The sequence below is a fragment of the Cygnus atratus genome, chromosome 2, assembly GCF_013377495.2.
Source record: "Cygnus atratus isolate AKBS03 ecotype Queensland, Australia chromosome 2, CAtr_DNAZoo_HiC_assembly, whole genome shotgun sequence".
Taxonomy (NCBI): Eukaryota; Metazoa; Chordata; class Aves; order Anseriformes; family Anatidae; genus Cygnus; species Cygnus atratus.
The window spans coordinates 97094602-97122495 of NC_066363.1; the positions used below are offsets into that span (position 1 = coordinate 97094602).

At 44.1% G+C, this 27894-nt stretch overlaps 1 protein-coding gene across 1 annotated transcript; it reads right to left on the minus strand.

The window, feature by feature from the left end:
• Positions 1–488: 488 nt before the first annotated feature.
• SCGN (secretagogin, EF-hand calcium binding protein) lies at positions 489–27469 on the minus strand. The gene is made up of 11 exons (XM_035550557.2): positions 27397–27469; positions 26839–26909; positions 16847–16939; positions 16522–16611; positions 15821–15877; positions 14914–14991; positions 4777–4832; positions 3635–3680; positions 3461–3520; positions 2813–2881; positions 489–1183 (listed from the first exon to the last, which is right to left on the minus strand). Exons 1-11 carry the CDS (start codon positions 27467–27469, stop codon positions 1055–1057), a joined length of 822 nt encoding a protein of 273 aa, XP_035406450.1. The 3' UTR covers positions 489–1054.
• Between the last annotated feature and the right edge of the window lie 425 nt (positions 27470–27894).

The window sequence follows — 27894 nt, forward strand, 5'->3', positions numbered from 1 at the left end:
AAACCTTGTTTAATACTTCAGTATTAAGAAAGGCTTCCTCCAGAAGTGGTGTTACTCTGTGACTTCATCCTAGAGGTAATATTAATTTCTGTTACGTGTGGTTTCTCCATGGGAAGAACCTACCGTGTTTCATTTGCTGGCAGACCTGAAAACCACCACAGATGATAGGCGTTGCAAAACCTCTTGCCATTTGATTGGTTTTATGTAAAATGGCTACTATGTATGGTCTGTCAGTCTGCAACATATGGCTTTCCATACATAACACATGAACTCCAGTCTTACTGATTTTCTGTAACTGTCTTTTTTTTTTTTCTTTTTTATTTCTGCACAAATACACTGTCAACCATCCAATATTTTAACTGCACAAACAAAAGCACAATGCTCACCAAAGTAGTGACTTCACACAGTAGGCAGCCATCAGAAACACAGAGCAGCAGCAGCCCAAGAGCACTGACATTAGGAGATGCTTGTCCCTACTCTAGCAGACAGGCTGGGCAGTGTTTCACGGGGGCAGGAGTAGGCGAGCAGCCCCTTTTCTGAGCAAATGGTGTGCTTGTGGGCAGAGAAGCTGCTGGAGGGTCCCACAAGCAGCGGCATCTACTGAATATCACCCACTGACACTTGTCACAGACTCACAGCATGGCTGAGGTGACCTCCGGAGGCCGCCTGGTCCCAGCCCTGCTCCAGCAGGGACACCCAGAGCAGGCCACCCAGGGCCACGTCCAGGCAGATTTTGGAGATCCCCAAGGAGGAGACCCCACAGCCTCTCTGGGCAGTTGCAACCGGCACAGCACAGAAGTGCTTCTCTTGTTTTCCAGTTTGTGCCCATTGCCTCTTGACCTGGCACTGGGAACCACTGAAAAGAGCCTGGCTCCATCCTCCTTGCACCCTCCCTTCAGGTATTTGTATGCACTGATAAAACTGTCCTCCCCAGTCTGCTGCCCCTTCATACAAATGCCCCCCTGCCCTACCACCTGCCTGCTTACACAGCACACTTTTACCAGGAGTAGCAGGCAATCTCACAAGGAAAACACAGCCACAAGCACCGCCACAGCTATGGGGTCATTTTAAGCCCAAGACACAAGGCCAGTTCCGATTTTTGAATTTTCCCGTCCCTGTTCACATCGCAGTGGTTGAGCAGAATCTGGCGGAATTTGTCCAGGTCCACCCCGCTGATGCTGGGCTGCAGGCAAAAGAGAACAATGTTGTTAAGAGGGAAAACAGCTCTGGATTTCAGCAGCTCTGAAAAGCAGGAGGCAGTGCAGCAGCAGGGAGATGCCCCAGAGGGCGAGCAGCAAAGTGGCCTGACCCCACATGGAAAATGAGCAGAGAAGTGGTAAATGAGGTCCTGCAAAAATGGGCATGGTTAGATTTATGGCACAGTGAGTCCCACAAGCAAATGTGAGATGGTTTTTGCCCTTAGTCAGGATCAGCAGTATCTAGTCTGCATCAAACAAGTGTCTGCGGAAAGGTCTGGACCTCTGCTTTCATTCAGTTTCCTCTCTCAGACCTGCTGCCCATGGAGGCACGTGTTGCATATGGCATTTTTGTTGCCAGGTCACCATTTTACAAGCCAGTCAGCAACCTAGACATTCTTTTAGTGGATCAAATGAATGCTAAAGGCATGCTTTACAGGCCACCTTGCCTCTGCCTGCTCTTAATGCTGTACCACTTCCCTGCTCTCCACTTCCTAACGAGGAGATCAAATGCATGCACACAGCTAGTGGTGCCCAGGAGTGATGCTGATGAAGAAAGGCCCCTAGGGCAAGTACAACCCTCACTCCTTTGCACACACATGCACAGAGCACAAGCCCAGTGGTCCATTTGTCCTCACGCCCTTCCCTACGTGCCATGGCTATAACATATAAAGACTCTCAGCTGCCTGCACACAGGTGCGGTCTTTGGTGTTTGCCAAATGGACTTGGGACTGTAGGGCGATCAATACCAATACAGGTATACTTGCTCATCATTGAGAAGGCAGAATTTAGGAGTAACAACTGTTTTTTTTTTTTTTTTTTTTTTTTTTTTATATATAAACCTTTGTACTTCTGTTACCACCTCCTAAATATGAATTGCCCTGTCCTCTCTAACAGCTGCTCCAGCAGCCTGAAGGCAGGATAACGAGGGAAATGATTTGCTCTGAGTCAAAGAAGATTTCTATTGCAGAGGCAGCTCTATCAATATCGTCCTCTAAAGCTGATTGTGTGGCCTTACAAAATCACAACCATCAAGGATCCTACGTATGAACTTCCTGAAGCTTCAGCCAAGCTTGATGATGCTCTGGGAACCTTCATTCTGCATCACTGTCGGCAAGAACTGAGGGCTCTCAGCTCTGACCAGCATTACTTTGCTTTGCGCTCAGATATGATATGAAAAGGCAGAGGCACGTATTATTCATTCCAATTTCTCTTTCAGCTAACTCAACACCCTTCAGCTATTTTATCCTAAATACTTGTTTCATTAGAGCAAAAACTATGTCAGTGTGGGTAGAGTAGGTGGTGACTAAATTTTCATAAACTCTTTGTGATACCATAATGTCTGCTCAGCTCAGAGCATGAGTTAGAATGAACTTTTCTTAAATATAACTGCTGAGTCAAGCTGTGTTAATTTGTCAGGCAGAATTTCTGTGATATGGTGAAATGCTCTACGGTGTTTATGCTGAGATGATGACTTTTGTTTCTGCTTCTGATCAAAATGAAATTTGACTCTGTGTTCCCACTACCCACTCTATTTACATAACCTTACCAGAATAAGCACTGCATTATTATAGGACATACACAGTGTTAATAAATAGTAAGAGCCATGAAGATACCTTGACCAGTTCCATCATGTCTTTGACAAACCCATCCACTTCTGGGCCTTCAAGTGCTCCCGTTTTACTCTGAAAGATGGAATAAACATCAAAACCCTCCAGAAAGTCAAAAACACAGAAATGTTTACTAGTCAGTAGGTCCACCTGGTCACTGAGCCCAATAATGTTAAGATCCTTTCCTTTTCTCCAAACCATCTCTTCCCCTCAGATGGCAGCAACATCTCCCACCATTTAGAGGCTTGCTGGTCATCACACCACACTATTGTGTGAATGGCAGAAGAGGCTCTGGATTGCTGTTTTCTAACCAATGGTTGGGCAGTTCTGTCTGTCCAGGGCCAGATTTAGAATTACTCTTGGCTCGGTACTGGAAGGGATTTCATTTTTCTGCAGCCCTTGCATCTCCTGCAGAGAGATATTGTTAATGCAGCGGTACTGGCATGGTGATTGAAAAAGTGAAAATGTGTCCTTTGTCACGTGGTCTCTGAGCTTCACCCAGCTCTGCTCTCCCCACCTGTACATGGGCACCTCTGGCCCATGGGATCTGGCACTGCTGCAACCCACAGCACCCACCAGGGAGAGGAACTGTTAGCAGCTTGTATCTAATCAGTGTCATGTAAAGACCACAAAGAAATGGCCTCTAGGACTCACAACATCGTAGTGTGCAAAGATTTTCTCAAAATCTCTTCTCCTTTCCTCTGTGCTGCAAGCCTATATGCAGGGAGGAGAAACAAATGAAAAAGAAAGAGAAAAGAAAGAGATTCAGGTTTTGGCCCAGGTTGTCTTAGCTGAGAGAGATGGGAGGAATGCATCAAAAATACTTACATCCATTTTAAATTGAAGAAGGAAATTTTCCTGAAGCGCCAGAATCCTGAACGGAGAGATTTAAATTACAATCTTGCCACTTTGTCATCTACACACAAACTGCTCTGAACTATTTCAGTTCATAAAACATGGGGATTTGAGATTACAGGCCTTTAAAATAGAAAACCTCCTGCAGGGTTATTCAAGGGTGCTGTTCAGTAAGCACGTGCCTCTCTCCCTGTCTGATGGGGAGCCGCAGGTCTTCCTCGGCTCACGGAAAACCATGTTTCTTAGCACTGCCGCCTCTCACAGCGCATTTATTCCTGGTGGACCACCGCAGTGGAGGCTGCCAGCCTCTGACACAAGAGCTGCCAGACTATTATTCCTCTGCGACTGGGTTGCTGTGCTGCATTACAGGAAATTGTAAATTACCACCCCCTTTTCGAGGAAGAATTGCTGGCTGGAAAAGGAAGGGATGAAGTAATGCTGGCCTGAGTGCTGAGGCCACACAAATTACTCTGCTTCCTCCACCTCACTCCCCAAGTCCCTCACAGCCCAGATAAAAGCCTTCATCATTCCAGCTGCTCTGCTTGCCCCGAGGCTCTTAGAGCCAGTAGTTTTGGGGTGTGCCAAAATGCTTCCACAAACTGAAGGGCTCAGGGTGCAAGAAATATGTTACATTCACAAGCATCTTTGCCTTATATCTCCAAATCCTCTCTTGTTGACGTGGCCAAACTCGTCAGCAGTGGTGCCTTGACTCCTCAATAAAGGAGCAAAAACTCTTTGCCATCCATGCTGCACATGGTGATATGAAACAAATGCTTGTCCCCTGCTGACAGGGACTGCCAGCCTTACGGACAAGCAGTGCTACTGGCTTCTTCACTACCTCCTGGGGAGCCGTGCTGAGGTGTCACGAGCTGTGACAGTGCAAATTCGTGACCGAGGACCACTCCTAGCATTGCTCAGTGTCATCAGCTCTAAGCACTCACAGGCTATCAAAGTGGGGACCACGTGTCAGAGACCTGAGATGCCTACATGAGAGTGCCTGATGTAATTTAGGATTCAAATGCATGTCCCCAGAGAGATATTGCTGCTGTAAGTTGTCACCTTGCCTAGATCTGCATTGCAAGCTGAAAAAACGCATCATTGTAATTGAAGCCTACCTTGCCAGGTCATTCAGGTCCAGCCGTCCATCCTTGTTTTTGTCAAAGATTTTCATCTAAAAATCAAGAAGACAGTGTCACCATGAAATAGATAGGCCATGAGGAGAAGACACAGAAAAAAACTGATAGACATTTTGCTGTGCCCTGAGAAAAAAATGGCTAGGATTGGGAAGAAGATTCATGCTGCCAATCTCAAGAGGTTAATTTGGGTGACTGCAGAAGTTATCCTTTCCTGAATATTATTTTTTTCTAAATGCAATCTTTTTGGTGAGTCACCACCAGATATTATCTGTTTATTTAATGTATTTGGTACTGTGTTTCCCTACAAGGAACAAATAAGAGTCAGTTATGGGGGTAGAGTGTAATGGGTTGCAAACATGAAAAACTTATGGCTCAAAGCTAAAAGGAAAAAATGCATTCAATATTGTAATGGGGGAAAAGTCAATATTTTACTAAGATGGATTGCCATTCTTTGTCAGATCCTCAGTAACAGAACATGCATTGGTCTTACTTCCATGAACCTCATTTCTTATTTGGTGGGTACAAGCAGCCAAATCACTGAAAACCTTTGGTGTGGTAACACACTGCTGGGGCAGGCACATGCCAGTCCTCAGCTCCATAGGTTCACAGGGACCATCCTTTGATGTTTCTTGGGGTGCCACTGAGTAAATAATATGCCTTTTTTTGTCAGCACTGCCTCCTCCCTGCCCTTTGCTCTGGTGCCTGTGCTGAGGTTGGTGAGTCTGTGGTAGCCCTCTGTTGTGCTGGGAGTAAATAAGATACTGCAGCAAGTTTTAATTAATTCTTCTGTGATTTACACTACTGAGGTTTGGATGGGAATTTTGATGAGCACTTGGTATGGGCCCACTTTTCCACCTATTGATTGAAAGTGTAAAACTCATATGGACAACTGAAGATCCATACTGAGATCTTTGGAAAAATCATGTCCTGAGATCAATGCAGATATTCAGTGGCACAAGGAATGCCACTTACCGACTTTTCTTTTTGCCTAGAGCTGGAGAGACAATTAAAGCTGCTGAACCATCCTGAGGACTTCTCTCAAACAGGGTCAGTCCACAATGTCCCTCTCCATCTTAGCTGACCACTTCCACCTTGCCTTCTGCCCCTTAGTTTGTCCCACTGCAATGCGAGGACATTTCCCTGTTGTCTGCTTGGGCCGCAACAAGGCAAAGCTGGAGGCAGAGTTGGGAGTGGGAGCTGCTCATGCTGGTTCCACTAAGGGATGAAATGTCCTTGCAATGACGGCACCCCACTGCCATCAGAGAGAAAAAGCTGAACTTTTGGTTCTTTGCAGATAAAGTAGTATTTCTGCAGGCAATAGAAAATGGTTAATGTTCCCTGTGGAGGTAAATCACCACAGATAAGTTTTTAAAAACCTCTTTCCAAATGGCCACATTAGTGGATAAGCCATTTTTGTATGTTGTATGAAGAGAGAGGGAGATAAACCATAATAGCTCCTTCTGCAGAGGAGCCCTCGCAGGCTGCCTTGCAACATCCAGCTTGCACAATTACTCTGAAAAATACTCCATAAAGGAAGTTTATGGAGATGAACTCCTATTTAGCCAGCTAAAGAAAGTGCCAAAATGTGAGTAGTAGGGATGCCATAGCCCCTGGGCTGTATAGTGACTCAACAGCTTTTGAAAACGTTTCTCTAAATCTCTCCATGTAGGCCACTGAGGAGCATTAGTGACCCCCACAGTATCCACAGGTCTGTAAGAAACCACCATAAGATGGATAGCCTTGCATGGTGGGAGAAGGCAATGTTTTGTGGATGCTCTGCCCCGCTGGGATGAGCTCAGCCTGCCCAGGACAGAGCAGGCCATATTGAAGGTGCTGGCCTAGTCCTCACGTAGAGACACAAGGCCCTTATCAGAACACGCTGGAAATTACTGCCTTTAGAACTCCTTGACCTCCACCCAGATCCTCCTGCATATGTTTTTTGAGTTCTCGAAGAAGTTTTTTTCTGCTATTCTCCGTGGCAATTTCAGAAGTACTCTCTTGAGACTAAAAGCCAGTGTTTCAGCCTAGATTTTGGATTCAAACAGAGTTCCAGATGTGCCATTCCCACTGTGATGCCTCAAGAAAGTAAACACACAGAGCTTCTGGGAGAAGCTCAGCTCCATGACGATGTGGTCCTGACCTCTGTACAATCACAATAATAAACATATATAAATGGTAACCATGATGGCAACTTCTGGGACCAGGACGGAATTGGTCTCCAGTTCAAGAATCAGACTTAGGCCTGTTTTTCATTTTACATAGACCTGTCTGAGACAATCCATGAGTTTCTTTTCCCATGAAACATCTTAAGTCTCATCTCATTTATCATAAAAAATAAGCACCCTAATGTAGCCATTTTTCTTGGGACTTTCAAGTGTCCCACCTGCCCTGCACTTGCTTTACATTGTGGGTACAAAGTATTTTCGTGGTTTCAGAGGTCTCAAATAGCTGTGAGAAGCTGAAGAGCTTTTTGTGCCCTTAACGAAACAGGCTAGATTAGAGGTGATGGTTTAGTTGTGAAAGCCTTTCTGCTTCATTATCAATTTTCTGAGCCAGTGGTTTTCAACTTTATCCATTTCTGAACCCTTTGCAATTTTCCAGAAGCATTGCAGACTCCATTAAAACAAATTTAACTACAGAGATAATACATCCCTTAGTGGAATGCTTACTGAAAAGCTACGTCCCCAATCAATTTGCTTCATTTGCACTCAATCTTTGAGCTTAACATTAAACTACCAGTGGTTTACCATGTCTACTTATATCTAACCAGCTCCCCTCTCTGACCTCTTTCATTCATCTCTGTTTTTGCAATAACAAGAGAGAACCTTAGCATTTTTAAATTCTTTTTTTTTTTTTTCCTGCAACAAACCTCCTAAATGAAGTTTTAAAACCTATGCAATGTTTTTGCTGCCCATACCAGTCAACAGAGAGCAAAAAACGTCTTGCTGGAAGAGCTAGGTTGGTCTAATTCTTGCATTGTGAATTCCACATGAAAGATTGGAAACATGTAGAGAAGATGGAATAGCATTCACTGAATTAGTTCAGGTACCACAGCTAACAAGATAGACCTAATCCTATTATTTGGACAACTGTAGCTCATGCATACACGCTATATGGCAATCTTGGGATGGAAAAGCCTAGGGAAATGTTCATTAATTAAACTTTCAAATTTCAAGCTTGCAGGTGTTTGATCTGATCTGCTAATTGTGTACATAAGTACACAAAGAATGACAGAGGGTACCCACCCCATATGATGATGCATACCTCATGGGAGAAGTAGATATTTTAAATTGTTATGAGATTGTTTCTAACTGAAACTTTTGCCGTTGCACACCATCTTGATATGTTAAACTTGATGGATTTTCAGTTTACATTCTTGAAAGGTGTATTTATGCTGCCAGGCTGATATGCAACATCTCAATGTGGTTAAGGATAAGGTCTGTTATGTTTAAATAACACTCAATTTCATTAAAAGCTTTGTTGCATTCAGCAGTATGCTTTACAAAGTGATGCATTTATTTTACTGTCAAGCTACCCAATGTTTGCACAAATTAATTCTCTGATGTTTTAATGGCAGTGCACCAGGGAAGTCTTAGCTCTGTTTGTCTGAATTTAGTCTGTGTACTCTGAGGCAGACAGAGTGTAAGTGAGATCTGGTTTCACAAAACGAAAGTTGCTACATCTTGCATTTCAAGTGCTAAATTAAAACTGCCATTGGCTTTGAATTCAGGAAAAAATATTTCTGCCTCCTCAATCAGGTGTTGTAAAGAAGGCCACTGAAACACCAAGATATGACAAGCTCACACATGCTTTGAAGAGCTATATAAGATTATAAACCCGAATTATTTTCTGTGACAGAGATAAGGAGAGAAGTAAACAACCAAAATAAATAGGTTTGTGATCAGTGGAATTACTAAAGCTGACTTTTAAACACTTTTCTGTCCCTTCTCTGATATGTAATGAAGTGTATTATCCCTGGGGGGAGACACAGAGAAAGTTGTCTCTTCCCTGACCATCTACCTTCTAAAAATGTACATCTCGACCACCTATATTGCATCAGCTATAACTAAAATAGCCAAGGAGTAAAAAAAGTTACTGCATGTGAATAAACAAAGACCAAAGACACACATCCAAGCAGTAAGACTGCCTATGTCTTGTTTCTGTGGGGAAGGATGGTGGCCCAGAGGCTTTTGCAGAGCCCTGGAGGGCCCTGTGGGACCCCTGTGACAGAAGTTCAGTTCTCTGCCCCACCAGATTGCCTATATAACCTAGGTAAGTCATTTAGTGCAGGACTTCAAAGAGTCTTTCGGTTCTTGAAAGACCAAACTGTTACCTGCTGGGATTTTCAAAAGCCTGCAGGCACCTATGTTTCACAGGTTTTGATCTTTGGAAGTGAACTTTGAGCTGAAATGTGATTTTCTGCTTCTGTTGGCTTATGTCACAGCAAGCATGGTGCAAAACTGGAGACGACAGAACCACTGGGATTAAGTCTAGAAGTGACATAGGAGCCAGATTTCTCTCCGTGGTGTTCATGAGGTACGTGGGAACCCTTCAAGAGCTATGTGGGAACCCTCTCTATCACACACAACAAGGCAGACTTTTTGCAGCAAGAGGAGTTGCACTGACTCAGAGCCACGAGGAAGCTCTCAGGGAGGGCTCCCAGTGTGGTGGCTGGCATTAGGAGGCTTGATGGCTGCAGTGCCAATGCAGAACTGGAGATGCAGTCTTTTGGAGTCACAGCATTCATACAGAGCAACCTGGGCTGAAGGCCAGCATGGACCACTGCTACGAGAAGGGAAGTACAAAGACCTCTCCTTTAAACCACCAGTCTTAGGCCATACTCCATCATCGTATTTCTAGGGCTTTGGGAAGTTGGATTAGAATGTGTTAAGAAACATAACAGGCTCTGTTTAGGCTTTCATCATCATAACAAAGATGTCTTTCCATTGCACTATACCTTTGGTGGTCTTAAAGGACTTCATTTATACGGATAAGCAAGCTTGCCCATTAAGGTGTAAGGAGGTAAACCACCTGGATTTTCCCTGTGTAAATACACAGGTATTGGCAAAGAACATGGACAGACAGACAGGCTTTCACAGATGAAGAAGTAACCACTTTGAACCTCCAGCACCGTCCTTGCAGAGGGGACAGCCAGCAACCACAAAAGCACCAACAGTCCATCCAACACAAAACAAAGGTAGTGCACAATTCACATGGACACAGAGTGTCTTCAGGGAGAAGTGAGACTGTTTCCCTTCGCACTGAGAAGACCAAGAGCCCTCACCTAGTCAGCTGTGGTTTCACATGTGGGGGCAGTGACTGCTCAGGATACACAGCTCCATCTTCAGAACTTCTGCAGATAAGCGTGGTTAAACTATGGCAGCATTATCGCTGGGAGGATTGCTGTATTGACTTCTCTGGAGATAAGATTTCATCCTCAGCCATATCCATATACTAATTTTCTTCAGATGTTGCAGTTCATGACCAATGCTTATTGAATTACTAGTCACTGCACTTACATTTTTGCCTTCCTAGAAATTTAGTTTGTGGTGAGCAAAGAGTGTATTCTGCTTTGGTTATTTTTATCCTTTATGTTTTGCTAAAATATAATAATGCTCAAATTACAGGACATTCTAATGCTCAGCCTGATTATATCAACATAAAGCAATTCAAAAAGTGAGTATCAGTGTTCTATGTGTGACTATTTCAGCAGTATATGTAACATAATTTGCTGAACTGTGCCTCAGTATTGAGCTTTCCCCTGCATGTGGCTTGTAGACACTGGTATTACCAATTAGAGTAGTATGCTGCTATCTGGGAAGCTATCAACTCCTGATGTTTGTATGAACAAGGTAATAATATATGCCAAAAATGCAAGAGCTGAGTGTGAATTTTGTTCTTACAGAAGACAAGGGATGAATACTTAATTTCATCAAAAGCTATGTCTTAAATCTGGTTCATATTCAGGCATTTACAACATTCTGCTGAAGTACACAGCTATGTGCATGTATGGAAGCTGTCACTTGTGACAAAATGCTGGGAAATGCAAGCATAAGCTGGGTAGGCTTGGACTGAAACTTCACCAGGAGCATGGGAAAGGTTGTTAATACTACTGTCATCCTCCACACTCTCCTTCTCATGATGAATGGGGCAAGTTTTCATTTCTCCATTTTCTGTTGCTTAAAGAAGGCATAATATTCTTACCATGCTATTAAAAGCTTCCACTTTCAATTAATTCCCTCCTTCTTCCCCACCCTCCCCCAGACATCTTCCAATTGCCCAAGAGGCTCAGAGCAATACAAAGCTTTGCTTTTGCCTCTGAGCACCTTGCTCCCTTCCCACAACTCAGTATAGAAGTCATCTGTGGTTCGTCTCTTCTGGAAGAAGACAAACCCACAGACTTTTTTTCAAAGATTCAGAACAGCACATCGCTGTTTATATTCTCATGCAAATGCCTGTGTGTAAGTAAATATTAATACACCCTTAATGACTATCAATACAAGCATATATTATACATATACCTATATCTTTAAGCAAAAAACTAACAGAAACCCTGCAAAAGGGCTTCCTCAGCACAGAATTGCTACTTTCATTCCCCTACCAAGAGCCTTGAGAACTCAGATGTTCTTTCACAACATTTCTCAGTGACTTTGGTGCTCCCTAAGATTTGATTTAACAAATTCGTGGTGCTTGTGCAATGCCAACAAATACCCTACCTCCTTTCTTCCCAAGGGTTCATTATTTGTTCATCTAATCCCTGATCTAAATCAGTGTTCTCTGAAGAAAGTATGTCAAGGTCACAAGGAAATAGAATAGTCTGCTAACAAATGGCTTTTAAGCAACCTGATAAAGTGATGCTACTTTCTGCAGACAGCCAATATACACGTGTTAAAAATGGGAAAGTGCTTCAAGTAACAGTGAAGCAGAGCAGAAGCGCTACCTCAGATACTCTGGTTTCACCTATGTCTGACTTGAAGTGGCTAGATAAGGAATGAGAAATGTGTTCATACATATAAATATGTAAATATATATAAAATATAACGTTAGAATGATATAAAAACATTAATATGTATGTGTGTGTATACATACATACATACATGTATCAGTCTATATATGTAAATGCATCTGAATCTGAGAAGTCTGAAGAGCCTACACCACAAATTTGGAAATAAGACTCGTAGCTGGGTCCAAAATCCAGTAAGCCAGGAGAGAGCCTTCACCAATGACAGTGAGCATTAATGTCACTCCCATCTTCTCTTCCCTATTCCTTCACATTTGCTCAGGACCAACATTTGCTGTGCTACATTAAACCGAGGGCAGAGAGAGAGGGGTACTTCTTTTTTGAGGCACTAGTGACATTTCTGGCTCCTCAAAGCAACAAACAAAAGCAATACTTTCAAAATGAATACTTTCTACCTCTTCCCAGCTGTTTCTTTTTTTTTTTTTTCCTTTGTTTGTTCATGCCCTGTAGGATCATTTATAGCAGCATAAGCAAATTGCAAGTAGTTGCCATTCCCTGGTTAGTGTGATACCTGTTTATACCTCTCACAAGTTAAGGCCACAAATACCCAGCACAGAATTGTAAGGGACTTTTTTTAATTTTTTTTTTTTTTTTTTCTTTTCATGCTTGGGCTATCTTCTTTACAATGATCATTTCTATCTTTTCCCCTTCATCCCTATTGCCAGAAAGCTCGAGGGCCTACTCAGCATGTCAGTAGCTGCTTAAGACATATGCAGCCAGCTGTGGAGTGCACGGAGAAGAGGACAAAGATCTGTAAATGCCTGTGGAGACAAATGGGATTACAGCTCCTTGGGATGCTGCTTCTTTCAGCCAAAAGTTATTAGAGTGGCACCTGAAAGCCTTGAACAGGATGGATGGGACACCATCAGACGCTCTGTAGCTGTGGTGGCAAAACCAGGTCCTCATCCTGAAGACCTTGTGCTCTAAACAAGGGTGGAAACAAAGTAGTGGGGAAAGAAATACAAGTATTTCCGTTCTGAAGTAAAGGAATTGTTGATGGTGTTGATGGTTGCTAGAGATGCAACAGAAAGCCTGTAAAAGCCTCAGCAATGAAATGTGAGGCTCTGGCTTTCCAGCCAAGTATGTCAGGGCCTCTATCACCCTGACAGTGGTGATGGAAGAAGTTTCCTGGCGGGACTTTCCTGCTCTGTGCAGAAAGCAGGAAGAGAAAGCAGAGTGCTCTCATCACCTGGGTCTTGGCATCATACCTTTGTTCTTGGCACCTCAAGTCATTTTTTCTCCCCTTTTTAATACAATTTTCTCTCTTTTTAATACACTGATAATATAAGACTGAATCTTTTTTCCCTCCCTATAATTTTGCACTGCTGCTTCAGACAACTTCCCATGCAATCACCTCTTGCAGTGCATCTGCTACTGTAGAGATACTGTCCATGTGGATGCTCTTACCTTGCCGTGATACACAGAATGCATACCCTCCAATTTACTGCAGGATATTGCAACACCTGTGATGTTACTCTGTGATTTCACATCCTACCTTAGCTCCTGGGATCAGGTGTGTTTGTAAACATCCTCAATCTTTATAACAAAGAATCATAAGGGGAAAAAGTCATCTGCCATATCCTAATTTTCTAATAACATCCGTGATCCTTTTGGCATTATGGCTTTGCAAACTTTTGTCCTCACGAGCCAGACTTGCATTTCAAGTCTTAGATTTTCCCAGATATATAAAGCATTCCCTTTCCCAGATCAAATCTTATTCTGCAGCGTAGAGACTAAACTGTCTCTTCAAAGACACAAAGCCAATGTATAAAAAATATGGGAATAGAAACCAGACCCCCTGGCTGTCAGCCCTGGACTGCATCACCACACCACATTTCTTCCCAACTGCATTGCTATCTAGCTGCATTGGGGTTGCAGAAATCACAGATATTTCTTGGGAAATTATTGGAAAGGGAAAAAAGTTGGAGGAAATGAGCCGCCCAATGTTTGTGAGCTTCAGATTGCCTATCCACCAGCAGCTCTTGGTCAGAGATGAGCCGCTGGGGAAGGGAACCTTAATGGAGCAGCCTAAAAGCTGTTTGCTACCTACAAACTGCTGGAAAGATTTTCGTTCTGGCTGTAGCTTCTGGATTTTTATTGTTTTCAAGCTCTTCCAGCTGGAAAATAATTTCTGCAGTCTGCTTTCCTCTCCCTTCACTGTTCTATAAATACGAAAAGACGTACACACTTTTGTACACCATTAGGTACAGTTTTTCACTTTGCTTTCAAGGGTCACATTTTTAGTCACTGACGCTTCATGCATTCATAACGTGGTATTGCAAAATATGTGGGCAGCTCCTCATTTGCTTGCATACCAAGCTTTTCTGTAGGTACAAACACAGATTTTGTGCCAAGTAGAAAAAAGTCCCGTGTGAAAATCATTTAGAAAATTGCAACGGTAGAAGTCTTCTGGTGGAACTCAAATGATACCCTTGATAATGACATCAGAAATGGGCTTTTTCTTTCTTCCTTGTTTTCAGATGGTTAGATAAAATAAGTTGCTCTGAAATCGAGGTGACTGATGCTAAATTTACACCAAATATTATGTTGCTGATGATTGCAGGATAAAAACTACATTGTGAGAAGGCAGGGGAAGAGCCAAAGCCTTTAAGCCTTCAAGCTCCCAGCCTTTCAGGGAAGCAGCAGGGAGCCAGCAAGACTTTCTAGGTTTTGCAGAGGAGAAGAGATGGATACCTGCATCTCTTGAGGGCAAAAGACTTTGCTAGGAGGAAGTGAGAGAAGGAGCTGGGGACCTGTGTGAGACTGAACCTCTCCCAAAGAAGGATGCATGCACCTCACCCATTTTTTTGAACAGGTTTAGGGCTTAGTTTGCTGTGGCACAAAGTCAAACTGTTTTCTCATAATAAACCATTCAACTCAAAGGAAAAATAACTGAAATGCAGCTCACGGCTGATGTCCAGTACAGTGAAAAGAAGCAGCAGCAGCATGTACTGCTTAACTTCCCACAGGGATCTCCTGGAGAAGAAGTAGCCTTTGAGAGGGCATCTGTGGCACCGTATACCAAGACATTTACCCTCAGGGAGATTTTTAGGCAGCACTACAATCCAAACAATATTATTGCTCTCTTTTCTTACCATCGTGTCAGTATATTCTTCCAGCTTTACTTCGGCAACCACCTTGTTATGCTGCAAAAAGAGATCTCGCAGGAAATCCTGTAGTCAGGAAAGAGTCAAATGTTACTCTTCAGAGGAAATTCAAGAAGGAACAGTAAGAAACTAGATCCAAATTCAGCAGGGGCACATGAATCTAATTCCACATTCCTGATTAGTACCAGTGCCTTCAATTTCATGTAAAACTCACATTTTAAGTTGAAGCATGTTTTTTACAAATAAATTAGAAAATAACCAAATTTCCACTGAGCAGGCATAGCAGAATCAGTTGTAATGAAAAAAAATCACCTGCAAAGTACGTAAAAGATAACATAAATCCTGCAGTATTTGCTAACTGATGTCAGATGAAAATAGTCTCCATTCAGCAAAACACTTCAGTATCTGCCTGTGTGGGGCTGCACATGGAAGCTGCAGCCCAGGGACTGCTCAAAGCGTGTGCATGGTGGTTTCTGAACAGGCATCTGCCTCAAAAGCCATAGCTTTAAAGCAAAATCAGCATAGAGAAAATCCACAGATTCAGAAAGAGGTTATGAAGAAACCCCATTAATAAAAGACAGCTCTGTTCAGCAAGGCTGGGAGAGGTGCACGAGCAAAGCCAAGGTGAGGCAGCTCCTCAGGGGGGCACGGGGCAGGGCAAGGGGGCAGTGGGACAGCAGGGGTGACAGCAGAGCCTCCTCCAGCCCAGCATGGTGCCTGCAGCTGTGCCAGAAGGCTGGAGGGTGCCCTGCCCTTAAACTGGCTGTGAACAAGCTAGAAGTGCCATTTGTCATCTGCACAAAAAGGCAGCCAATTGGTAAAGGCGACGGAAGGGCTCCCGTTGACATCTGTGAGCTGTAGATCAAGCCCAAGGAGACTGGTTAGAATAACTTACTTTGAGCTCGCCAGCTGAAATAAATCCACTGCTATCAGCATCGTAGCTGCGCCAGATCTGGATGGGGATAGATGGATACAACTGCATAAATATTGCAATTAATCACCTAAGCTGGAGATAGTAAAGATCTGAATCGGGACTTCCCTAACGAGCAAGCTGTTGTGTTACCCAATATTTAACTAATTGTGGACAAAATAAAATAAACTTTCCACACAACAGCGTTTACTCTCATTTGGATGCTGTACGTGTGACACGCTGCAATCACGTATTTAATGCAGACATGGTTTCTATAAATGGAAGAAAAGACTGAGCCACTGGCCTGCATTTCTTACCTAATTTGTACACGCAGCTTCTCAGTGTGATTATTGCCTTGCCTATAGGTTGGTACACAGCTGACCATGGATCTGCAGGAGCCCCCAGTTTGAATGTAAAATAAAAGCAACTGCAAATAGTCTTTGAAATGTCAAAACTTTCAACTGAAGGAACTTGCGGAGAAAAAAACAAAAAAGGAGTTTGTATTTCACAATTTTTCTTGCGCCCATTCTGCCAAAGATGAGTTTCTCAGTGTCCCTGAATAGGGCAGGGATGCGTTTGTGTGCCTTCACAGCCTGGCCTAACTCTTCAGGGTAAGGTTGTTGGTGTGCGTATATTGAAGAAGCTATTGGTGTGCAAGGGGAAAGGGCAAAGGCAGAGATACAGACCCGCATGAACTCCACGCTGTTGTCCAAGGGAGTTTCTCGGCGGAAAAGCAGCAGGAAGTTTTCATCATCTGGCAAGATCATATTTGCAAGCTGAAAAAACAGGGAAAGTAAAGATAAGGAAAGCTTGGATGGCTGCAGATGCAGTATGAGAAATAGAAGCTGCCATGGAGATAAACTCCAGAGCAAGAGATCTGGCTATGTAGTCCCTCCGTGATTCACCCCCTTGCCACCCAGCTCTGTCTCCCACATCTCCCAAGTCTGCTCCAGGCCCTCATCCTCCCTCCTTCTGTAAAACAAACCCTGGGCTGGGGGTGGGGATAGATACCTCTTGGATTTGCAAGCGGCCATCGGTGCTGACATCGTAGGCGGACATGAACTGCTCCTTCATCCTCTGAACTTTTTCTTCCGTGATGGTGTCCTGCCATGGGGAAAACAACACGTGCATGCAAGTTGCTGAGGGCACTTCCAGTGCACTTCTAGCCTCCTGGAGGAAGTCTCACCCGCAGATAACCACCAGGAACACTGCATCCTTGCAGCTGGGGACTAATGCTTCTAAAAGTCCACAAACACATCGCCTCAGTCGAATATCTGGAAATAAGTTCTACTCATAACTTTGTGGTAACTAAGTTATCAGTTGGGAGACCAGTGCTTGGAGACCCTAAAACATTTCAGTGATGCCGCTTCTTTAGCCAGCTGTTCCCACTGTATCCCCGGGGTTTGGTTTTGCTTGGGTTTGTATTACAGCAGTTCTGATGCTGCTCATTCTCATCTTGTTTCATTCAAGAAGACACCCTTATCCTTGAAGAACATCTCTGTAGTTCATTAGATCATCAGCCTTGAAAATTGTCTGTGGGGCAAGATGGCTGCTTATTATTGCTTATTATGCTTATTATTATTGCTTATTATTGCTTATTATGGCACTAAGCCCTGTCAGCCTTTCTGGGTTAACAACATAGGATTTCAAGCAATTCATGTTCCCTTTGCATCTGTTTAACCCCATAATCAGTTCATACGTAATGAGGAGTTTTCCGGATTTGTCAGGTTATATGTTTTGACAGGCATTGCTGTGACAGGTGAAACACAACGTGTAGGTTAACCAGGCATGACTTCTTCTTAAAACAGTAACCTTTAGGGTATCTGGTCTGACTTGGCTACACAAAGCCTGACCTCTCCACCGTGGGGAAAGCCTTCTGGTGAGACAAGCTTCATGGCTGGGCTGGGAAGCCCAGCTGGCAAATCCCTCAGCAGCGGTCACCACGTCACGTTGCCCTCTGCACCTGCACGGGCCAGCTCCTGGCTCCGATCCCAGCCTTTCTGGGAGGAGGAGAACCCCAACAGGCTCTCTGCATACTTTTCTATCATTTTTACAAGAGCATAAATTAAATCCTTGCCACCTCTGTAGAAAAGCCCTCAAAAGGTTTTATCGTCTCAACATCTGGGTGGAGTTACGGATATAGCAGTGTCGTTCTGGGTCTCCTAACCCAGCTTCTCTTTTTCGTCTACTTTTGGAGCCCCTCTGAGCAGAGTAACAGCGCTGCCGGTGCAGCTCATCTTCTCGCTTGAGATGGGTGTTTGAAACCACCACAAAGGGTACTGAACATTCCTGATGTTCTGAAACCTTCCTGGCCTTGCCCATACTCAGTAGCAGCCAGCTGACAATGCCATTCCCAGCTGCTCTCAAGCAATTCTGCTGCAGGGGATTTGTACAGTGACTGGGCTGGAGAGAAACACCAGGATGTCACAGATGAAGTCATTAGAAAGGCAGTGAGATATCATATCTTCTGATTAAGCTCATTAAGCTAAGGCTTATTTTGACCCCCACGTTGTCACCAGCTTTTCCCACATGTTTAGGTGTGACTGGTATTTTCCAAAAGCCTTAATTTGCTGCTAGTAATAACACAAAAAAAGACATCTAGAGTTAAATGGGTAGTCAGATGTTATGACTGATCGTTTATGGTATCATTTAATTTGCCTTCACCTTGCTTCAGAGCAGACTCAGAGCTCAGGAGCATCTGCCTGCACATGGTCATTATAGGCTCACACAAAAACCTTTCACAGCATTGTGTAATATCAATCGCTAATCGCATGATCCACACAGAGGATCCTATGTTGAAATCAGGGAGAAAATGTTAATTGGCTTCAATTTATAAGTGTCAAGTCAAAGTAACCGGGAGGGGGGGCCCTGCTTAGAGCAAGCGAACCTCTTTTATCTTGTCACTATCTGCAATAATGGAGGATGAGCCAGATGAAGGAAAATCTGGGGATCTGGGAGGGGGAATGGGAGGACGGGGCACCCAGGTGGCTCTTTGTAGGGCAGGTGGAGTGCGTCCCTTGGGGCAGAGCGCCGCAGGGGAGATGCCCCGGAGGGCCATCCCCTTGGCATTATAGCTCGCAATCCTCGTGCCATTTAAATTGCCTCCTGACTGCACCTTGATGCTTCCAGACACTTCCCAGGCATTAGGCAAGCCTATCAGTTGCTGACTTCAATAGGCTTGCAAAGTACTCTGAAATTATCCTCCTCCAGGCCCAGTAGGATAAGTTATTTCTGAAACTATAATCAGAGCTGATATTTTACAAAATGTGCTGTAGAGTTCAGACTAGTCATTTGTTAAATGCTCAACTTCGTGTCAGCTTTTAACCACTACTTCATTGAACTTTGTGTGGCAGGAATGTTATCTGCATGAAAATAAGACTGCCTCCTTTTCTTTTGTTTTGTTTCTTTCTTTCTTTTCTTTTTTTTTTTTTTTTTTTTTGTTTTAAACTGATTCAAGCTATAGAATACATTGAGTAAATACCCCAAACCTGGAATGTACAGAAACACAGCTCCAATAGGTTTTAGTCCGAGAGATATAGTGTATTTTTGATATTGGACATGTTATATCATAAATACGCTGCTTATGAAACACAAAAGGTAGTGGCATCTGCTAAAAAGCAATTTTTGCTTTCAAAGAATAAAAGAGAAGTAAAATATGCTGTACAAATGGGCTTCCCCAAGATGCACACTCAAGGCAAAATAATTTTTATATTACAGATTTTTTACATTGTGTATGACATATCTTCTCAGAGTATGACCATTAGGTTTCAAAGGTGATGTTCACAAACCAAGGTAGGGAGCAAGCAGAGCAGTAGGTTGTTCCAATTCCCTCTCAGTCACAAAAATGGTGGAAAAAAGCCTGCATATAGTTTGCATGACTTGTTCCACTTGTCCAAGCAAGGACAGGAACTGCAGACTCCTGTTGTACTTGCTCACTCTGAAATCTGACTTTGGAGGTCTGTAGGTTGCTGTGGGGCAGCCTGAGCAGGCTGCAGGGAAAAGCCAGGACCATGGATGGAGATGTCAATCCCTTTCTTGAAAATATTTGGACAAAAGTATTGTCTGTGTTATATTCCAGTTGCCTTTAGGCTCCTACAAATATTTCCTTGCCTCCCAGATCAGTGCAAGTCTTATAATACAGGGAGAAAAGGCAGAGACTGAAGAGCAAGAAGGAGAGCCCTACAGACAGGCACAGGCAAGGATGGATGCCATTTACATATGTGCTGCTCGCAGTGCTATGGCCACCAGATTCCCCAGAAAGTTTGCATTTCCTTCCTTCCTTCCTTCCTTCCTTCCTTCCTTCCTTCCATGTTTCCTTCCTTCCTTGTTTCCTTCCCTCCTTCCTTCCCCTGTAATTATTAATTTGCTGTTCAATTAAAGGTTGAGGCAAGTAGGAAAGCCTAAGCCAAACACATGCTTGTTGCAAATACCTCAGGCTCACACTCTATTTATTCAACCCTCTATGGATTATAAGGCGAGTGAGGAAAAAAATCCAGTCTCGAGGACACCATTCTCTGAGGAGTGATTGCACTGTAGTTGAGCACAGACTTTTTTTTTTCTTAAAAGCTAATGCTGTCTTGACCATGTTGCCTGTCTCAAGCATCATCTCCATTTTAAGCATCTCTCCCTACTTTCAAAGGTTTGCAAAACTTTTGGAAGTGTTCAACGCTTGGGCTAAAATTTTGCCAACTTGTTAGCAGCTTGATAAACTTGTGCTTTTGTGAAAGCTTGTGAAAGCAAATGCTGTTGCATCCATGGGGAGGCCTTCCACAGAATGCAAGCTGTCGTTCTGTATTTTCCCTGCTGTATGCACCTCTGTGAGTTTCTGGAAGAGAGTTTTATGAAGAGGTAATAATCCTAATTGACAAAGGAGCACAATTTCGACCTGGATTGCTGCCCACTTAAAGCAGAAACAGCTATAGAGATTCTCACATTTAGCATCCATCCACACTGTAATGAAGAGTGGAAAACACATCTGAACTGGGACTGGCCTCCGGCTTTGCTCAGGGCTGGGCTGAGGAAGAGTGTGGTTGCTGGGAGAGCAAGTACTCGGCTGGGAAGGGAGGAAGGGCCCCTCAGTGCACTGAGTGCCCTGCAGCAGAAGGAAACCTCCAGCAAAGTCCTCCCCCATGCTCACCTAAGGGGGAAAAAAAAAGCAATTCTCTGATAATCCCAAGAAATACGATCTTCATTGAGCTGTAATGAGGATAAAAACTAGCCTGGAACAGAGGGATGCTCTAACCCCTTTGTAGGTTGCTTCATATGAAGGAGTATAAAGCTCCAGCTTTATATAAACTAACATATATATGTATTCCTTATACATACGAATATCTATTCTATATGAATATAAAGTCCCTCACAGGTTGGATGCTGCGTGGTTTCCAGGCTCTGTTGCATGCTCATGCTTCCCGGTCAAGGAATAAATCCGTACTATGCCCTATGAGAAGGAGGACACATCACTTTTTTCCTCATAAAAGTACAATTTAAAATATTACTGTGACTTTGTTCATACATATCTCAGGGCTGAGCAGCAAATTTCTTTCTACGGATGCTCTTCCACGTAGTTTTGCAGACGAGAGCTTCTATAATTGAAGTTGCTATAACAAATGAATTTTCTGCTTTCTCTTTTCCAAGTCCAGTCTTCTTCTTTTGTGGAAACCCTTTAGAAATATTTAGCATCACAAAGGTAATTTAATCCTTAATACAGTTTGTAATAATGGAAAGGGCACGTTCACATTTTTTTAATCCACGCAGCATTTAATTTCTTTGTCATGGTTGATTATGATTCTTCAGAAACCTGGCTGTAATCTGTCTCCTTCGTTAACCTACTCCTTTCATATTGTTGTACCCTTGCCCCATGCTTTCTGATTAAGTTTTTACTCCTTAAGGGATCCATGTGCTTGTCAGCAGCTTTTCATGATGAAAATACAGCTATGAGTCATTTCTTTTGGGGGAGCAAAAAGCGAATGCATGGAGCGCTAAGGAGACTTGACTATTTGATGAAAGGGGCAGCCTCATTTAATCCCTGCTGATCAAGACAGCCTTGTAATAAGTGTTTTTTTTTTCCTTCTTGACATGATTTTTGGAAGCCAGTCCCTATACTGATAACAGTATAAAAAGCAAGAAGAAATTAAATGTAAGTGACTATTATAGCCTGTTTCTTGAAAAAAAAAATGAAGCTTATCTTAAGCACATGTTTCTCCTAACAACATTTCAGCCAAATTTGACAGAAGTGCAAAGGGTCTCAGAGATACCAAGTTCCTACAAGATCTATGAAAATAAATTACATCTGCCAAGAATGATAGTTGGAAAACAACCTTGACAATAATTACCATGCCAAAAACCACACAGCAATGATGGCAGGCCAGAGAAGACCAGACGAGACATCAGAAACATACACTTCGACTTTAGAAGGAGAACTTTTTTTGGCCAAACATTTGTTCTTTAAATCCTGTAGTGTTAAAAAAGTATATATTCATGAATGATTTCATTTCATCCATGCAGTTGTATGCTGGACCATTTTGTCTTCGCTGGCATGTGATTTCACCCAAAGCTACCAAGCTACCGGGCCAATCTTGCTTACTGACCTGCATTGTTATTGCTGGAGGACTTGGCCCTGTACTTTGGTTAGGATTTACTACAATCCTGCATGCTACAATAGATGAGCACTTACACTGTCATCCCTTGCAGGCTTTTGTTGCTTATTTTGCTTTAGCTCTCATCAGCACATATGTGGGAAATGTTTTTTTCACATAGAAGACACCAGCATTGAACAAAGGCTATTGCAGCCTTCCCTGTGCCATCACGTTTCTGTGGTTAGGCTTTGGACAGGTTCTTTGTTCTGCCCTTTCCAGTAGGCTGAATGTTTTTTGACATGCCTTTGGGCAATGAAAACACATCAGTTTTGCCTGTTATTCCCATGGGCGTGTTGAGCTTGCAATTATAGATACTTCCAGGTGTTTGCAGTGCTCTGCCTTAACTTGCAGGAACTGGAATAGGAATTGGTCGGGATAATCAAGGCTGACAAAAGCCACACCTAAACAAATCAACGTATTTGGGCAATTACCAGAATTGACTCAGGGTTTAGATTTCTGAGTTAGCCTGGAGGAGGCTGCAAGATGAATGTTTTTTGCTAGGGGTCTTCTTGCTCTTACTTGACCTGCTGGTCATGAGAGACCTGCTCTGTGACCCTGCCATTATTGGGGTGGTCCAACATAGAGGCAGTCTGCTTTGGGTGACTCTGAGGCTGGCTGATATTTTGGACATTAAGTTTGGTTTGAGCAACTAGCTGTTCCTGACGATGTCATCTGACCACCAAGTTAAACACACGATTGAGACAATACGTTGTGCGAGGCGAGGCTGACATGCACGAGAGGCTGGGGGCTGTTCATTTCTGGTAGTAAAAATCAAAGACAAACCCTTTACAGCTGTTCAGGCTGAGCTCCTGAAGATTAACTTCAGTCCCTCCCAGTCATAACTATCTAGGTGGTTTGGGGGAGCGGGGATTATATCAAGGCTAATACCTGTCTTACCTGAACAAACTTGCACTTCGAAGATTTCCACGCATGGCCTCTTACACACTTCCAGTTGGGTGATGGCAACAAAACTTTCATCTGAAAGTCTGCTGTTCCTAAATCTCTGCCTAATTTTACAATAATTTAAACAAAGAGCTTTGTGTGAAAGAACCCTGAAAGTGCAATGGTAATGTACAATTCTTTTTGTATCTGCACAGATATAATGGATTTTATAGAAATTTTCAGTAAAAGGCTAATCCGAAATTTACAGCATTCATCTAGAAACCTCTCCTTATCTAATTATTAACAGAATATACATAGAGCTTCAGTAAAACTATAGAAAAGAAGCAAGGAAGATCCTAAATAATTTCTATAAAGAAAGATGCATAGTGATGTAAGAGAGAAATATAGGGGCGGTACTTCCTGTTCCAATAAAACTTCTTCTTCAGTGCTGCAAGAAAAGTAAATTTTCACTGCAGGATAATGGATTTTACAAATGGAAATGTGTCCATAATGTAGAAGAACGAGGTTTACGAGCAAGCAGGAGAAGAGAGCACAGGCAATGGCACCCATACAGTGAAGCTGGAGGCTGAAGTGGTTCGAGAGAAGTCATAGGAGTGATAACAGATAGCAGCTCACAAACCTGGGCTGGTGTTGGGCTGAATTGTCCCTCATACCCTGCAAACAAAACAACCCACTTCTTCAGAGAAGCCCTGCCAGCTGATGGAGAAGTTACACCGACTGGAGTACATCAGTGCCATAAATCCACTGTGTTGCACTGACAACTTCTATACATGTAATGCACATCTGGAAATCAAAGGCATTTTCTTAGAACTGCCCCTTGCTGGAGGGGGAGAGACAGAAAGCAGCATCTGGGATTCGTGTCTGTTTATTATAAGGTTAAAAGGCATTGGCAAAACTCAGGTCTACCTTTGCCTCAAAGTTTTCCCTTTCTCCCCAGCTTCCTGATGGTTCAATAAAAGACACTGCAGTAGCCTCCCTCGCTGGATGGCATTTCAAGTTTCCTTCCTTGCTCAGCCCTGTCACCGAGAAATCTGACTCCCAGATTGCTGAGGGCTCACTTTGCATTGTTTTCCCAGCTGCTCTGATCCCCTGGCATTTAGTGTCAGCTGGGGATGCTGCGGAGTAGCTGGGAAGAAAAACAGAGCTGAAGGACTACAGTGGTCATTAACAGAAATAACAGCTTAGAGAGTGCAGGCTGAAAAAATATAATTATGAGACCATTTGCTATTCAAGGAGAGACAACTTCCAGAGCTGATAACATTATTTATCACTTGTAGAGCACTTCAGACGCAGTCACTAATTAATCCTTGCGACACATCTGGAAGTTAAGCCAGTACATATTACTGTCTCTCTCTTTTACAGTGAAAGAGAACAGAGATGTCAAGAAGCCACAGAAGAAATAAGTGTCAAAATGAGCACTAAAGCAGAGGGATGCTCAGCCCCAACTCACTGCTCGTATCACCAATGCCATTATCTTTCTGTAGGGCAGTGAAAAGCATTGCAGGGGGGAATCTTTACCCCTCCCGCAATAACCACAAGCCTGCACAAAGTAAAGCATGTGAAAAAGAGCAAAATGGGTGAAAAATCATTACAAAAACTCATCATACAAAGCAGGTAGAGAAGTATGCTCTATGCAATGCTGCAATCTCATACACGGGGCAGCTATCCCCTGCAGGCAGAGCAGGAGGCAGGCTGCTCTGGTGCTGCCTGTCCCCAAATAAAACTGTGAGGACAGCAAACAGGCTGTCAGCAATGGGAAGAAGACAACAGGTTGTCTTACTGCCCAGAGTAATGCTGCCCGAGTGGAAATGCTGACAAACGTGTGACAGAAGACCAAGGGAGAACACCAAAAACACTTGAGAGCCTGTCTGAGCGCCCTGGCAGCTAGCAAGCACTTTATTCCAGATTTAACCTATTTGTTTCTTCCATTTAAGAGGAAGGGGGAGAGATGGTTATTTCTTCACTCCTTTTGCGCTAAGCTTTTTCTTTTAATGGTCAAACCTAGAGAGCAAAAGTAAGCGAGGTGCAAGCTAGGTGAGCCCAGTATAGCACAGTTCACGCTGACAGCAGCAAGGCTGCCAAAACTGCTGTAACGCACCAGGTTTGCACCCAGCTGGTGTGAGGTTGCTGCCAAAACCCCACATGGGATGCGATTTGGAGACGGGCAGCTATGGGATCGAGCAGGGCTGGGAGATTCCTCTGGACCTCTAATTGTCAGGAAGCTGCCTGCAGTTTGGCATCCCTGTCCAAACCCACCATGAGGTTTCCAGTTTCTCTTCAGAACTGCTTTTCTGGGTCCCTAGTGATTCTTAGTGCTTACCTTTGAGTCTTTTCTGATTTGCTTTAAACTCTATGTGCTTATCTGTTCGTCTAACCATCTGAGCTCTGGAGAAACACTTCTGCAGAAACTGCCAATATTTCAATCCACACTTACTTGCAAGTTAAACAAAAACTTGATGAAAAAGTGATTTACAGCATCTTCTCTTATTGTAGCCCTGAAGACCCAAGTATCCTACTCAGCTTGTAAGTGTAATTTTGATTTTACACTTGATATTCATGACTTTATGCCTTTCATTAGCTACCTTTTCCCTTTTCATTAATTACTTGTTGCTTAAATGTCTGGTTTTTGGCATACCCTTCCCTTCCATTTGAAAGACACTTACTCCTTTTCTCTTACTGGCTGACCATAGGCTGTATAGTGAAAATGGTAGGAACATTATCAATATATGTCCTTCAGATACTTCTGATCAGACAACCAAAGAGGCAGGATTTGTGCTTAACTGGCAGAAGCAGTCAAAGGCAAAGTATGGTTGGAACCAGGAAAACCAGCCCCTGTAAACTGTTGTGCAACCTCTGGTAGTAGCACAGAGAGTGAAAGGGGGGAAGGCTGCCACAAGTAGAAAAGTAAACCAGGGGAGAAAATCAGAAACACTTGAGAGCCGGGTCTTGACCTTATGAGCAAAGTAATTGACTCCTATCTGGCCTCTGGCCGTTTTCAGCCATGCAGACGTCCTTCTTCTTCCTAAGCACTATTTAAAATTAATGACAGAATATTTGTTAAGACGTGACCTTGGAAACAAACCCCTCGCATTAACAAATCTCATCAGCACTTGCTGGAATAAAACATCACCTTTGTGCTGCCCCTCGCCCTGCCAGGCTGCGTGTCACTGCTTTTTCACGTGTTTCGGCAGCAGTAAATGACTTTCTCTCCACGCTTCCTATCAGCGTCTTTAGCTGGTGCCAGCTGCAGCCTCACGGCGAGAGCAGACGTAGGACCGAAAACAAATGCTCCAACATTTTGCACTTGTTGCTTTACCTGCCTAAATGCCACCTTGTTGCTAAGCGAAGAGCTCTTTACCTCAGGGATTGCTAGGGAAGCTAGCAACCCGAGGACAATAAATACAAATAACCTCTAATATAACAGCCTTTTGAAGTGGTGCATGACGAGCATGGCACGGTACTTACTTCTGGTCCCAGTTTCTCCAGGAGATGATGAAAGAAGTCGTCGAGCTCCTTCCCTTCTATGTAGCCGTTGTCTAAAGGCAAGTAAAACATCTCAGCAGTGGAGCATTACGGGGACCGCTTGCTTTGCCAAGGCTGCGGGGTGGGGTCCCCTTTCCTGCCTGCTCATGGGATTTCACCTCACATTTGATTGTTTCGGTCCTATGGGGTGGTGGGCACAGCACCGCGGGGATCCCGTAGGAGTTTTCCTTACAGAAAACTTTTCAGGGCAAACGCAAACGGGGAACCCAAGAGCCAACAGAGCTGGAGGGGTGGGGAGGTGATGAAAGAGGCGAAAACTTTGGGGGCGAAACGGGGGAAGTTTGGACACGACGTGGGGGAAGAGGGAAGCCAAACCACCCACGGGATACCATGAGTGATGCTTGGTGGCACTGCTCACCGACCACTCATGCTCCCACCCGGGGGGACACCCACCCAGGGGGACACCCACCCCCTCACAGGCACCCCCCCACCCGTCGTGGGGTCCCCCCACGCGTGTCCCCCCTTCCCCAAGAAACTTGCCGTCGGCGTCGAAGCGGCGCCAGGCGCCCAGGAAGGCAGCGGCGTCCAGGCGTCCGGCCGCGCCGCTCTCCATGGTGCTGCCCGGGCCGCGCAAATGCCGCGCAAGGACCCGCGCAGGCTCTGCCCGCCGCCCGCCGCCCGCCCCGGCTTTAAGGACGGCGGCCCCGCCCCGGGGGCGGCCCCACGGGGGGGCAGGAGGAAGGTAGAGCCCCCCCACCACGCTTGTGGTGTGGCCCCGTGTCTAAATCACGGCGTGGGGTGTGGAGGGAGCGAGCCCGGATGGGTTTGAAAGAGCCGGGCTACGCGTAACGCTGCCTTCAAACTCTTGAAAAGTCTCCGAATGGAGGCAGAGATGATGGGGGTTAACGTGGAGAACTTCCGAGAAGAACTGACGTTTCGGGAAAACAATAAATAAGTTTGCTAAAAATTTGTAACCCTCTTCCTTGGTTTATGAAAATGGAGAAGCAGCAGGCAGGGATCTTGTGCATCCTCATCCCT